This window comes from Sprattus sprattus, assembly GCF_963457725.1.
Source record: "Sprattus sprattus genome assembly, chromosome: 15".
Classification (NCBI taxonomy): domain Eukaryota; kingdom Metazoa; phylum Chordata; class Actinopteri; order Clupeiformes; family Clupeidae; genus Sprattus; species Sprattus sprattus.
Window position 1 is genome coordinate 14,831,194 of NC_137913.1, and position 13,522 is coordinate 14,844,715.

The 13,522-nt window shown below is 40.0% G+C and overlaps 1 protein-coding gene across 1 annotated transcript; it reads right to left on the minus strand.

Annotated features, from left to right (window-relative positions):
• Positions 1-4,733: 4,733 nt before the first annotated feature.
• On the minus strand, positions 4,734-12,395 carry cUnh9orf85 (chromosome Un C9orf85 homolog). The gene is made up of 4 exons (XM_080852752.1): positions 12,215-12,395; positions 11,058-11,164; positions 10,823-10,936; positions 4,734-5,301 (listed from the first exon to the last, which is right to left on the minus strand). The coding sequence occupies exons 1-4, from the start codon at positions 12,314-12,316 to the stop codon at positions 5,151-5,153; spliced, it is 474 nt and encodes a 157-aa protein (XP_080708878.1). The 5' UTR covers positions 12,317-12,395; the 3' UTR covers positions 4,734-5,150.
• Positions 12,396-13,522: the final 1,127 nt, after the last annotated feature.

The window sequence follows — 13,522 nt, forward strand, 5'->3', positions numbered from 1 at the left end:
AAATATGCCAGAGCTGAAACATGGAACACACACACTGACAGATGAAAAGGAGATTCATGCTATGATGTTCTATGACAATTTTGATAATTGCTTTAATTGTTGATATAATTAGGCATTTCCCCTTTTCAGCTGTAATCCTGGTGGAGTAGCCAACCTAGGTATTTCCCCAAGACTGGAATTTAAATTAAAATTCTTTGAAGTTCTCGTTCTTAGCTCTCGTCTCCCAAACCGGAAAACCGCCCAACCCGTCGCTTGTGAGACTACAGTACACACTACACAGACCCCTTGGGCCCTACACTGAATTTCTATACAAGTTCTCTGACTTCCTTTATCCACCCTGATTATTACTTCAATAAAAACTCAGATTATAACATCCACTTGGATCACAAAAAAAGTCTCACAATCACATTCCAATCACTGATAGACTATCAGGATTCACCAACATGTAAACACACCCACAAATAACTGAAACCAGACAGACAGAGAGACACACAGACAGACACACTGTCACACAGACCGACAGACCGACAGACAGCCACACACACACACACACACACACACACACACACCTCCAATAACACCATTGATCTTGTATTAACATACAGTGCCCTCCACAAATATTGGCAACCCTAGTGAATATGAGCTTAACAGGCTATAAAAAAATATGTCTTTGCTGTTTTTCCTCTTGGTTTTTCACTCAAAATATTCACACAAATCTTACCTTTTCATTGAAGTAAAATTATTGAAAGAAAAAAAAAAACATTGACATTAAATAAATATTTTCCCCCAAAACATGTGTGCCACAATTATTGGCACCCCTTAAAGTAATGTTTTGTGCAGCCTCCATTTGCCAAGGCAATAGCTCTGAGTCTTCTCCTATAATGCGTGATGAGGTTAGTGAACACATGGCAAGGGATCTGAGACCATTTCTTCATGCAGTATCTCTTCAGAATCTGAGGTCAACGTTTGTAGACTTTGCTACAGCTCATCCCACAGATTTTCTATGGGGTTTAGGTCAGGGGACTGTGATGGCCATGGCAAAACCTTTATTCTGTGGTTGGTGAACCATTTTTGTGTTGATTTTGAGGTGTGCCTAGGATCATTGTCCTGTTGGAAGGTCCGACCACAGCCCATTTTAAGGCTTACTGGAGGGGGCTGTTAGGTTTTTATTTAATATCTGCTGGTATTTGATGGAGTCCATGATACCTCATACCTGTATCCTAACAAGATGTCCAGGGCCTTTGGAAGAAAAACAGCCCCACAACATCAAAGAACCGCCACGATACTTCACATTGGGTATGGGGTGCTTTTCTATATGGCTATGTTTCTGTCTACGCCAAACCCACCTTTGATGTTTGTTGCCAAAAAGCTTTATTTTGGTCTCATCTGACCATATAACTCGGTCCCATTGAAAGTCTGACTTACATTTGGCAAACTGTAGGCGCTTTATTTGTTGTTGATTGACAGCAGAGGCTTTCTTCTGGCAACCCTCCAAAGCAATTTGTGGTGATGTAGGTGGCGTCTGATGGTAGTTTTGGAGACTTTCTGACCCCAAGACTCTAACCTGAATGTTTGTTTGCACAATACTATGTACAACAATTTTGCACTGTTTGTCCAATAGTTTTTACTGATCGTTTTCGTATCTGTGATTTGCCAATACTATGTACAACAATTTTGCTCTTGCCCATGTGATGAACTGGTTGTATGTTGTATGTTATTTCGTACTGATGTGATGCAGCTATTACCCAGATCCAAACAAATTTCTCCCCTGGGAGACACAATAAATTGACTTGACTTGACTTGACTTGAACCTCTACAATTCTCCAGCTGTGATCCTTGGAGATTATTTTGCCAGTAGAGCCATCTCCCTGACGTTGCGTGGGGTCAATGTACAGACAGGTCCTCTTCCAGGCTGATTCTTAACATCTCCTGTCGCTTTAAACTTTTAAATTATTTCCATGATAGAGGAAATGGGTATTTTCAACTGTTAAGAGATTTTCTTGTGTCCATTTCTTGATTTGTGCAGCTCAACAACTTTTCGTCGCACATCGTCATTGTGTTATTTAGGTCTTTCTCATAGTGATGAATGACTAATGGCATTTGAACGCCAGTGGAACTGGAAGTCATGGTTGACCTCATAAGAGTTCCTTATCAAACAGGTGAACTTAAAAATGTAAAATATGACTGGAAATAAACAATAGGAAATAATAGGGTCGCCAATAATTGTGGCACACATGTTTTGGGGAAAATATTTAATGTCAACAGTTTTTTTTTTTCTTTCAATAATTTTACTTCAATGAAATGAAATAAGATTTTTGTGAATATTTTGGGTGAAAAACCAAGAGGATTAACAGCAGACATATTTTTTTATAGCCTGTTTAGCTCATATTCACTAGGGGTGCCAATATTTGTGGAGGGCACTGTATGGCTTAGACATAAGACATTGGCCATCATTGGCCCTAATTTACCCCCGTCCAGATTAAACCTGGGTATACTTTGGCCCAAGCCAGAGTATACCCTGGGGATAAACTGTCCTTGGCCAAACTATACCCCGGGGGTGTAAAATAGCCTTGGCCATACTATATCCCTCCAGGCCAGAGTATACCCCAGGGGATAAATTGTTCTAGGCCAAATTATACCCGGGGTGTGAAATAGCCTAGGCCAGACTTCAGGCAGGGTCGGTCCTTTTATATCTCCAACCAATATTTTACATGAAAAATATATTTAACATAAGGGGAAAAACTGCCAAAAATCTAAATAGGTAGGGGTGATGTCAGAACATGCTAGCGCATGATGGGTATGGGTCTAGTGTGGGTCGAACGGACAATGCAAAATGTAATTAATTTAGAAACTTGCATGCACCTAGTGCAGCACATTCTAAATATTATAGGTTGAATGTTGCCCGGTTCCCTGACATGTAAGAAACATCCTTACCCCCATCATGGTTAGATGTAGGCTGAAGTCCAAGCACTCTGGACTCTGGTACTGGAAGAAAAATAATAAACATCTGGACACTCTTTTATTATAACTTGACAGAAAATAAAACACAATGCACTGCAATAACAGGAGAGAAACTGTGTGGCTTCAAAATAGGCTGGAAGAACACAACAAACCTCAAGAGGCACCTGAAAGTGCACAACACTGTAATTTATGCTGAGGAACACCCACCACGCCAGCAACCTTAAGATTCACCAGGATGAAGAGACTTCTCCACCACCCCAGTCCCCTGATGATTCACCCAGTAACTCTGCCAATGACAACCCAAAGCAAAAGACACTCAAAAGACTATGTGAAAAACCAGACAATGATGACTACATCTACATCTCACAGAAACACAAGCAGACCAAGTCTTTCAACCCACTTCAAGTTCAGGAAGGAAGCATCTAAGAACCACTCTCGGCCTTACGTTTGCTAAGGTTGTGTACTGTGGACGCACAAAGGACCTTGGACAACCACAGCGTACATATAAAGCCAAAGGTGATGGGAACTGCTTCTTCCGGGGCCATCACCTACATCCTGACAGGATAAGGAGGACACCACTCCCTTCTCAGAGAAAAAGTCGTCCACCACATGAACACTGACTTGACAACAAATCTACTGGACTAGTTGAACAAAAATGTGAAGGAATATGTAAACACCTTTGGCATCTCTCGTGATGGAGTCTGGGCAACTGATGCAGAGATCATGACAGCATACCCACTAAGCTGTTCTACAACCAATACTTTTAATGCTGACTCTTTTCATTTGTATCCACAATCAATCTTATCATGTATCATCTTTTATGTATCATGGAATCTTTTATGTATCATATTTGCGAATGTGTTTGATCCTGATGCAGGCATGAACTCATCTGCTTGCTTCTGATAATTTTTTCTCCTCTTCTCCTCCCTTCCCGTTGGCAGCAAAGCTTGATATGAAAATGTACAGCACATTTGCACACCAGTACAGTACAATTTTGATTGATGGCGTGGAGAGGCAGGGGAGTATACTGAGGTAACCTCCACACATTTAGTGAAGTTGATTCCAAAAGACGTCATATGTGCTTTTGTCCTCCATCCATTTTGCTACTTCCTCTGGCCGAGTTCCTCTCACGATCACAAGGAAGGGTATCCCCTGACTGGGGATTTAGCCTGAAATAGCTGTATTACTTCACTGCTTGCGTCTGTAAAGCACAATCATCTGCTAGCACAGTGTGATTCAGAGCTGAAGCAACGTGTTGTTGGCCTATGGAAAGGAAATGACAGAAGTCTAGGGTACATCAGGTGCCAAGTTGTTAAGGAGTAAACCCAGACACACGCACACGCAGAGCTCGGGAGACCACAGAGGGATCCTGCAAATCTTTTGCATGCCGTTTCTCACATCACTGACAATCCTCATGACTCAATCATCAAGAAGCACATGTGCAATCCACTCATCGGGGTTACAAAGGGAGGACAGAAAAATAAATAATAGTGCCACATTTTAAAGATGTGACAGTTTTTGTTTGCGGAGAATATGGTATCTTAGCAATCTTAGTATCCATACCTGTAGCCCAGATAAAAAGTATAAAACTATTTTACATAGCAACAGCTCTATTGGGAATATATTTCAAGACATTTTTCCTCAGATAGGGTGGGACTATATTTCAGTTGAGTAGATTTCAGCTCACGTGCCTGATTCCCATGAAATCTCTGAACGATTTATAAAATGTATTTGCGAGGAATTAAAAGAAAATAAGGAAAAGGCTTTTACCGTTGTGTTGTCAGACCAGAGTTTTATTTCTTTAGTGCCACCCTCAATCAATGAAGATAGTAACAAAATGGAGGTACATTTTAAACTAACATCTGATCTGTGAGCACAAAATGGATAAACAATCTTACAAATTGTGAATTTGACAGGGCACAGAAAATACAAACAGTAAATTCAAACTGCATGTTGAATAAAAAAAAAAAAATGTACATGTAGAGAATGATTATGATCAGTTGCCATACTCTTGTCTCTACTGATGTGTGTTCAGACCATACTGAATCATCATACGTTCTTTTAAGTCATAAATACTGGTGGTTCTTAGGTGGAAGGATCCGAGGTACAAGGCCTAACCTCTCTCTATGAGTCCTGTGTATTCAAAAACTGTAGGCCTGTGAGTGGTGCTCCCTCTACCCAATAAGCCTCTAGTCTGGGCCATCATCTGAAAGGTCACCATCACTGTCAAGGTCATCAAGGTCACCAATATCTTCAGCATTCTCCTCTTCTTTAGTCTTACTAAGGCCCCCTTTACTTGCTGGCTCGGTGGCGGCAGTCTCCTCCGTTGGTGTCTCAAGCCTACGGAATAAACCAAAATGTAATTTTAACCTATGTGGTCAGATATTGAACTTCTGACTAAGTTATGTCTATTACAGCTAGTGTATGTGGAATTATATGAAGTCACAACATTTTGGCAAAGATCACTAGTTTTCACTGTTTACGACCCAATGAGGTACTCGAGTTTTTCTACGAGCACACTGTAGATTTATACAGTCATGGACGAAAATGTTGGCACCCCTGCACTTCTGTCAGATAATGCACCACTACTCCCAGAAAAGTGTTGCAATTACAAATGTTTTTGTATTCACATGTTTATTTACTTAGTTTGCATTGGAAAAACACAAAAAAATCTGACAAATAATGCCAAATCTGACTTTATTCCACCAAAAACTCAAAAAAGGGCCGGACAAAATTATTGGCACCCTCAACTTTATAATAAGTAGAACACCCTTAAAAATAAAGAAATACAAATATCTGAAATCAATTGCTTCCTGTAACCATTAATGAGGTGTCTTACACCTCTCTACTGGAATTTCGGACCACTCTTCTTTTGCCAACTGCTCCAGGTCTCTCACATTTGAAGGGTGCCCTCTCCCAACTACTGATTTGAGATCATGCCCCAGTTGTGCTATGGGATTAAGATCTGGACTCATCTCGGACACTTCAGAACTCTCCAGTGCTTTTTCTTAACCATTTCTGGGTACTTTTTGAAGTGTGCTATGGGTCATTGTCCTGCTGGAAGACCCATGTCCTCTGACGGAGACCCAGCTTTCTGACACTGGGCCCTACATTGCGCCCAAAAATGATTTGGTAGTCCTCAGATTTCCTGATGCTATGCACACAGTCAAGGCATCAGGTTCCAGAAGCAGCAAAGCAACCCCAAAATATCGGTCCAGCTCCACCATATTAGCCTGTAGGGACCGTGTTCTTTTCTTTGAAGGCCTCATCTGTTGTCTGTAAACTGCTTTACCAAAAAGCTCTACTTTGGTCTCATCTATCTACAGGACGTTCTCCCAGAATGATTTTGGCTTCCCCAAGAAAGTTTTGTCAAACTCAAGTTTGGCTTTTTTACGTCTCTGTGTCAGCAGTGGGGACCTCTGGGTCTCCTACCATAGCATCTCATTTCATTCAAATGGCGACGGATAGTGCAAGCTGACACCGTTGTACCCTTTGTCTGCAGGGTAGCTTGAATTTATTTGGAAGTTGTTCTAGGTTATTTATCCACCATTCAAACAATCTTTTGTTGCATGTCTGTCATACATTTTTCTCTTCCTTCCACATCCAGGGAGGTTATCGACAATGCCATGGGCTGTAAACTTGTTGATGACACTGCGCACAGTGAACACAGGAACATTAAGATCTCTGGAGATGGACTTGTAGCCTTGAGATTGTCCATGCTTTTCTACAATTTTGGTTCTCAATTCCTCAGACAATTCTTTGCTCTTCTTTCTTTTCCCCATGCTCAGCGCGGTATACACAGACACACAACACAAAGGTTGAGTCAACTTTGCTCCATTTTAACTGGTTGCAAATGTGATTTCTATATTACCAGCATCTGTGGCTCGCCACAGGTGAGTTTAAATAAAGATTAAAGGAGCATTACATGCTTCAAATACAATTATTTCTTAAGGGTGCCAATAATTTTGTCCAGCCCATTTTTGAGTTTTATGTGTAATAAAGTCAGATTTGGCATTATTTGTCAGATTTTTTGTGTTATTCCGATGCAAACTAAGTAAATAAACATGTGAATACAAAAACATTTGTAATTGCAACACTTTTCTGGGAGAAGTGGTGCATTATCTGACAGAAGTGCAGGGGTGCCAACATTTTCGTCCATGACTGTATATACACACAATTGTCAGTTGTTCTGAACGGACAAGTGGAAGTCTTGTGATGCCTGTTGGTGCTACGTGCTGAACGAGAAGCTTTCAAGTATTAATCACAGAAGTCTAGTTAGCACTTCCAATAACACAGCTTTTAGTAGAGGCTAGAGGCAGTTCTTAGAACAAAAAGAAAATAAATGCTGAGATGCTTTATCCAGTTAGAAAAAAATCTGTGTTAAAAAAAAAAAAAAAAAAAAGGTGAACCTAAATGAAACCTTCTCCAAGATGAAATCAAACAGGTTTCAAAAGACTTCAGGGCTTGTAATAACTAGCTTGTAATACATTAGGGTGTATATTAAGCACAAAGTGTGCCTTTATTATGTCGGCAACAACATTTGATAAGATAACACACACTCCACATTCAAAAAAATGAAAATATAGGCTGAAATCTTCTTTTTTTTGTTATTCTTTTGGTTATGTTAGTTTTCATCTAAAATCTTGTAATATTATTCTACCTTGTCAGTCTACAAACTTCTTTGGCTTCTGGCGTTGTCTTTGCCAGTTCCATTTATCACTTTGAATTATGGGGTCTCGTAGCACAATTTGTATTTACAGTGGTGTAAAAGTGAGCTACACTCCAAAGCTTTAGGGCATGGGTCGGCAACAGGCAGCCCCCGGGCCAAATTTTAGCCGAGATCTTTTTTTTCTGGTCGACAGACTCACGAATTAGGCAGGCTGATGCTAAGCAGAATTGAGAGAGAACACCAGGGCACTATGACTTGCATTCTTAATTTCACCACTCGTCTTTAACTGAACTTCAGATTGACAGAAGTGGTGCAACAAGATTATTGCGAAATAAAAACCTCGACAACTTCGTTACATATGATATGAGACACATGGTCTTTCCATTAGGGAAACCGGGTAAGATGAACGCAAAATGGTCTTTCCATTTCCCTTTATAGGCTCTGTTTTGGTTGTCAACTTTCCTCTTCAGACTTTTTGACAAAGACATCGTTCCCAGCCTATTCTTTGCTAACTTCTCTCTGCACACTATTTTCCCCAAACAATAAACATTGTTACATTGTAAGGAGGTGCGTTTACCAACTATTTAGAAATAAAAGTAGCCTAAGATAGACTGCAAGTACTAGCCTAGGTCTAATTTGGAGGCTCAATGTTGAAAGAAGTCCATCATTGCTATTATTCACAATAGGCGAGGCTATATTGACAGAGGGGGCTAAGATAGAGTTCAATAAAATAATGAAATTATTCAAACAGACCACCAATGAGCTCATTCACATGATTTATTATTTTCAGTTATTTTTAGTAGACCTATCCATTCCAAATGTAGTTGTTGCGAGGTCACGTGAGGGGCACCTACCGCAGCATCTAAATAGGCAGCAACCCAGACTCTTGACCGCCACCTAGTGGCAAGGAAAACGTTACTTGCAGACCCCTGCTTTAGGGGATCACAGTAGCAAAAAAAAAAAAACAATTCTCACAGAATGGGGCTTTAAATGTGAAATGGAACAAAAAAGGCATTACCAAATGAAATATAACAAATTCCTCATTACTCCTACTGATGAAGTGAATGAAGTGAAGATGAGTTATGGTTGACCACCAGGGGGAGTTCTGTGTTCAGTTTCCAACTGGTAAGTTTCCTCAAGTAGAGGGCAGTCAATCAATCAACCACTCATCTCATTTCCAGCACCGTATAAACATCAGTATTTTTTTCATACTCAAAATTATCTTTATATAACAGCAGAAGATACCTGAAAGTTTAGCCTTGCTGAAGCGAACTAATAAAAGACTATTAAAAATGAATTGTAAACAATTGTCATCTTTGACAAAACCTTTCCAAAAACCTTTAAACATTTGATATTTTTACTGTTTACTCTCCTACCTTCAGGCAGACGGTACAGATTCTTTAGAGCAAGACCACACGTCTTAGGAACAGTTTTTTCCCTACGGCCATCAGAAAACTAAATACAGTCATGCACTAAACTTCACTTTATTGATTGACTGCAAGTCACACATACCATCTCTGTATTTCTGTATTTCTTATTCTGTGTACTGCTGTTGTATAAATTGTATATAAGTATATATATATATATATTCTGTTATGCTGTGTGCTGTTGCTGTATATATTGTATGATAATATATACATAGGTACTTTAATATATTCCACGGCGCTTTGTTGCACACTTAATATTTATATATATTTTATGCTATTCCTACCGTTTTTTAGATATGCAATATTGTTGTGTTATATGTTGTTGTTGTGTTATATGTTGTCCCTCGTCGCACCAACAGGAGAAGCACTCCAAATTTCGTTGTATGTAAATACAATGACAATAAAGGCTTTTCTATTCTATTCTATTCTATATTTTATAAATTTCTATACAAATACTATAATCCATGAAACTGAGATATGAAAATGAATTTACTTAGATTTATTTTTTATTCAAAAAGGCTTACTGAAGACCTATATGTCTTTGAAGAATATTTAGTGTACCAATTTATTTATCACCTTATCAATTTTCATCCCCCTAATCTTTCCTCATTGTGTTCTATCGCAAATGTCTTTTGTAAACCACTGAAGCAATACATCTGATGGACTATTCTGAATGAAATGCTGCTTTGAGGACCATGGATGATACGAGTTTCTTCTGTTAGTGGAAAGAATCAAACAAACAGTTAGCTCCACCGCTGTGGTTAATGCTAGAGCAGCGCCGAGTTGCCACGGGGCAATAGAGCACTGCTCGGCTCAGGCACCATTGGTTGCTGCCGCTGCCACTGGGATGAGGCTTAGTTAGTGTAGGCTGTATGTTCACACAGTTACTTTGTAACATCATACATTGATTACATCAAGGATTGTAATCAGAAACAGCGTTTGGATGCCACTTGGACACTGAGGCAAGCATTTGTCACTGACTTGGACTATAACTGCTAAGTGACCATATACAATAAACTCACTCAATTCAATTGGCCAGGAATCGAACCCGAGCTAACTGCTTGGAAGGCAGCAGTATGGTTCAGATACCAAGGGGTGAGGACTATTGATGGACTACTGACGCACCCGTGGCACTATTGCCAATTTTATCCCCCTGGAATTGGTACCAATAGCCACTTTGTAACAGTAATCCAGATTTAATTTGAACATCAGAGTGTTTGAGTTGGTAGCTTAGCTGCCGCAACCAAAAGCTCACTATAAAATGTATGTAGAAATATGAAAACAACACAACCCAGTTTGCTGTCTACAGCCGAGAATGATATTTTATGCAGTGTTCTTTAAAGTCACTTGTGCTATTTGCCTTTTATTATATGAATGGCTGCTGCTCACCCTTGCCATGGCTATTATACTGTGTCAACAGACCTTTAAAGAGGGCAGGTAAACGAGCTGTACCATGCATTATAGATTATAGTAGGGACAACAGTGAATGAGGTCATCAACTCCTAACCAGCATGGCCTCAAATTTGGCCTTGACCTTGCTTGCTATTGTTAACCAGCATTTCATCTCATAGAGTAGGCCTACTTGATGAGAAATGTACACACACACACACACACACACACACACACACACACACACACACACACACACACACACACACACACACACACACACACACACACACACACACACACACACACACACACACACACACACACACACACACACACACACACACACACAGAAAAGGGCAGAAAAGACACTTACGGAACAACAATCTCTTCTTTCTTTCCACACTTGGCACACAGTTCCAGCTTGAGGGCACAGGGCTTGCATATGATGTGGTATGGAGCCTTTATAGCCTTCTGCAAGCACTTCACACTAGCGAAAGAAACAGACAAAGCATATGGGCACATGGGGAGGCTAGACATCATGAAGATGACTCCTGTACACTGAAATACTTATGAATGAAAAATATCAGCATTTATGGCTGGGTACTCACCACTTCCGAGGTTGTGTGAGAGGCTTGTATTTATTGTACTTTACTTTCCATTCCAAGACCTCTTTGCACCGCTGACATACACCCCCGTGGACCTTCGCATTCACTTTCTGTGTACATGTAGAAGAGTGTTATGGGTTTATAGAGATCACAGTATGTAAGGGAGAGCTGTGGAGAATCTACATGTATGAACAATGAAGTGAACATTACGTTTGAATTAGGAATGAATACCCTGACTATGTATTCAGTTTTTCAAGTAACTACCAAACATATCTAGTGTAACTAACGATCTCCATAAAGTCATGAACCAAGCACTGAAACTTTTGTGAAATAGGCCTTATGTATTCGTTCCAGAGTTTAAACCGATCGTCACCAAGTACACTGGAGCTTTGTGGCAAGACTGTACCTATCCTAATGAAGGTGCCCCTAAAATACCTAAACGCTACTGCATAAATGCAAATATAGGTAACAGCTTTGGTGCGTTCATGAAAAACTGGGAAAGTTACGACCCCTGAGAGGGAGAATACACCTGAACGCCTGTCGTACTCTGAACATCCCACTAGGAACGTGGGTTATTTTTTAGAGCTCCGAGAAGTAAGTTTGACGTCACTCGACATGGCGGCCTTTGTGGTGAAAGATAAACAAATAAGTACAAGCTCCACGCACAAATAAGTCATTACATTGTTTACACAGGTCCTCATTAGCGCAGGTGATTGTGATGTACACCGCGAATTAACGTTATGTAAGCCTTATGGCTATCTAACCTCTTTGACATAACCTTGTCAATACCATTGCCTATTTGTTGTCGTTATGTGAACCATAGACATAGAATTAATATTCTATGTCTATAATGTGAACGCTCTCCATCGTAAATTGGTCTTTTCTCATTCCCATCAGCCTCAACCTGCTGCATCTATGGATTACATTTAGCTCGTAGCTGGCAAAGATAGCTTACAGTACATTAATAGGCCTACAATGTATGTGTAAGCCACAACAGTTAATGTGCTAGATACAGCAATGTCTAACCAATCCCGGCTAAGCTTCAGAGTGGTTGTCCTAAGAAATATCAACTGCATTTATATTATAATCTCAATAATGGCTTTCATGATCCTTAGCTAACCAAAGCTAGGGAGCACAACATCGCTAAACGTTGAAGTTACCTTCAGGGTCGCGTTGGTATTGTATTTATCATTTTTGAAGACAATACTGTTCTGGTGCTTCTGAGCACGTGTTCGAGATAGATTGCCTTTCTGTGAACTCATTATTATTCCCGAAATTTAAATAATATCAAATAACACTTGCGAAAACTTGTGAACACATGGGTCCTACACAAACTGCATTCGCGTCCACCAACCGGAAGAAGGAAGCAAAAAGAAAATAACTTCAGAGGAGCACGTTCAACTGCATCAGAACTACGCAGCGATTTAAGGCAAAATCATGATTGAGAAAATGTGTACCGCCCGCTGGAGGTAGATTATTACTGTAGTATCACTACTTGCATGGCTTCTATGCTGCTCGTGTAGCTGTAAGTGTTCATTTGATTACATTCTGAGGTTTTCTCGGATAACGTTATGATTAAATAACAATTCCTTTTTTTTCAGAATGCCCATACTGAATACTTTGTAACTTTCTACATTTATTTAGGAACTTCATTGGCTTATACACCAGGGGGAACCACAAACATACTGTGGCAGCGAGCATATTGTGTGTGTGACATAGTTTTGTGCCAGAATGTGAGAGTGAGTGATTTATTAATTCAGTTTAATTTGTTATGTCCTGTAGTTTTCCCTCTTTGGTTAATGTCAGCTTGAATTCTTCTGTTAGCAACTCAGTGTGTTATTATTTATGCCCTAGTGTGGATCTCCCTGATGTTTTGCTGCCTTTGCCCTATATCTCGTGCCTGCGCCCAAATTAAAAGGTGAGTTGTTTTACAAGGTCATGCCATTGTCAAGGGCATGAGGGGCGCTACACCATTATTCTGTGAAACCAGTTGATGTTTTCTGCAAAAAGGTACCTGATACTTTAAGGATCTCTGTGCAGCTCAGTGGAACCATTGATCTCCTTGCAGACCACACATTCCGTAGTTTTTAGAAAGACATTGAATAAAGAATCGTGTCCGTCAGGGCTTGTTGGTGTAGAGAGGGACCTAGTTCAGATCCCGCTGGTCTGTGAAACTAGCTGATGTTTGCTGCAAGAGGGTGCCAGTCTTACTTTCAGGAGCTCTGTGCACATTATGTTCTTGATTTGATAATTGTTATTTACATTATTGTTAAGTAATTACTATTTCATGTTCAGTAATTTAATAATTTACCTACATTTCACTTTAGATAACGTAATTTCATTGTATTGATAATTTCATCGTATCAGGTGCCTGTAGCTTTAAGGGCACTGTTTTGGGTTAACTGCGCTCCCTTAAGGCCGATTTATGTTCAGAGGCGCAGGCGCAAGGCGCCCTTGCACGCCCCTTG

Coding starts and splice junctions, on each gene's coding strand:
- cUnh9orf85 (XM_080852752.1), bottom strand. CDS start 12,316: ATGAGTTCACAGAAAGGCAATCTATCTCGAACACGTGCTCAGAAGCAC. Junction 11,165..12,214: donor ATACCAACGCGACCCTGAAG/GTAACTTCAACG, acceptor ACATGTACACAG/AAAGTGAATGCGAAGGTCCA. Junction 10,937..11,057: donor CTCACACAACCTCGGAAGTG/GTGAGTACCCAG, acceptor TTCTTTCGCTAG/TGTGAAGTGCTTGCAGAAGG.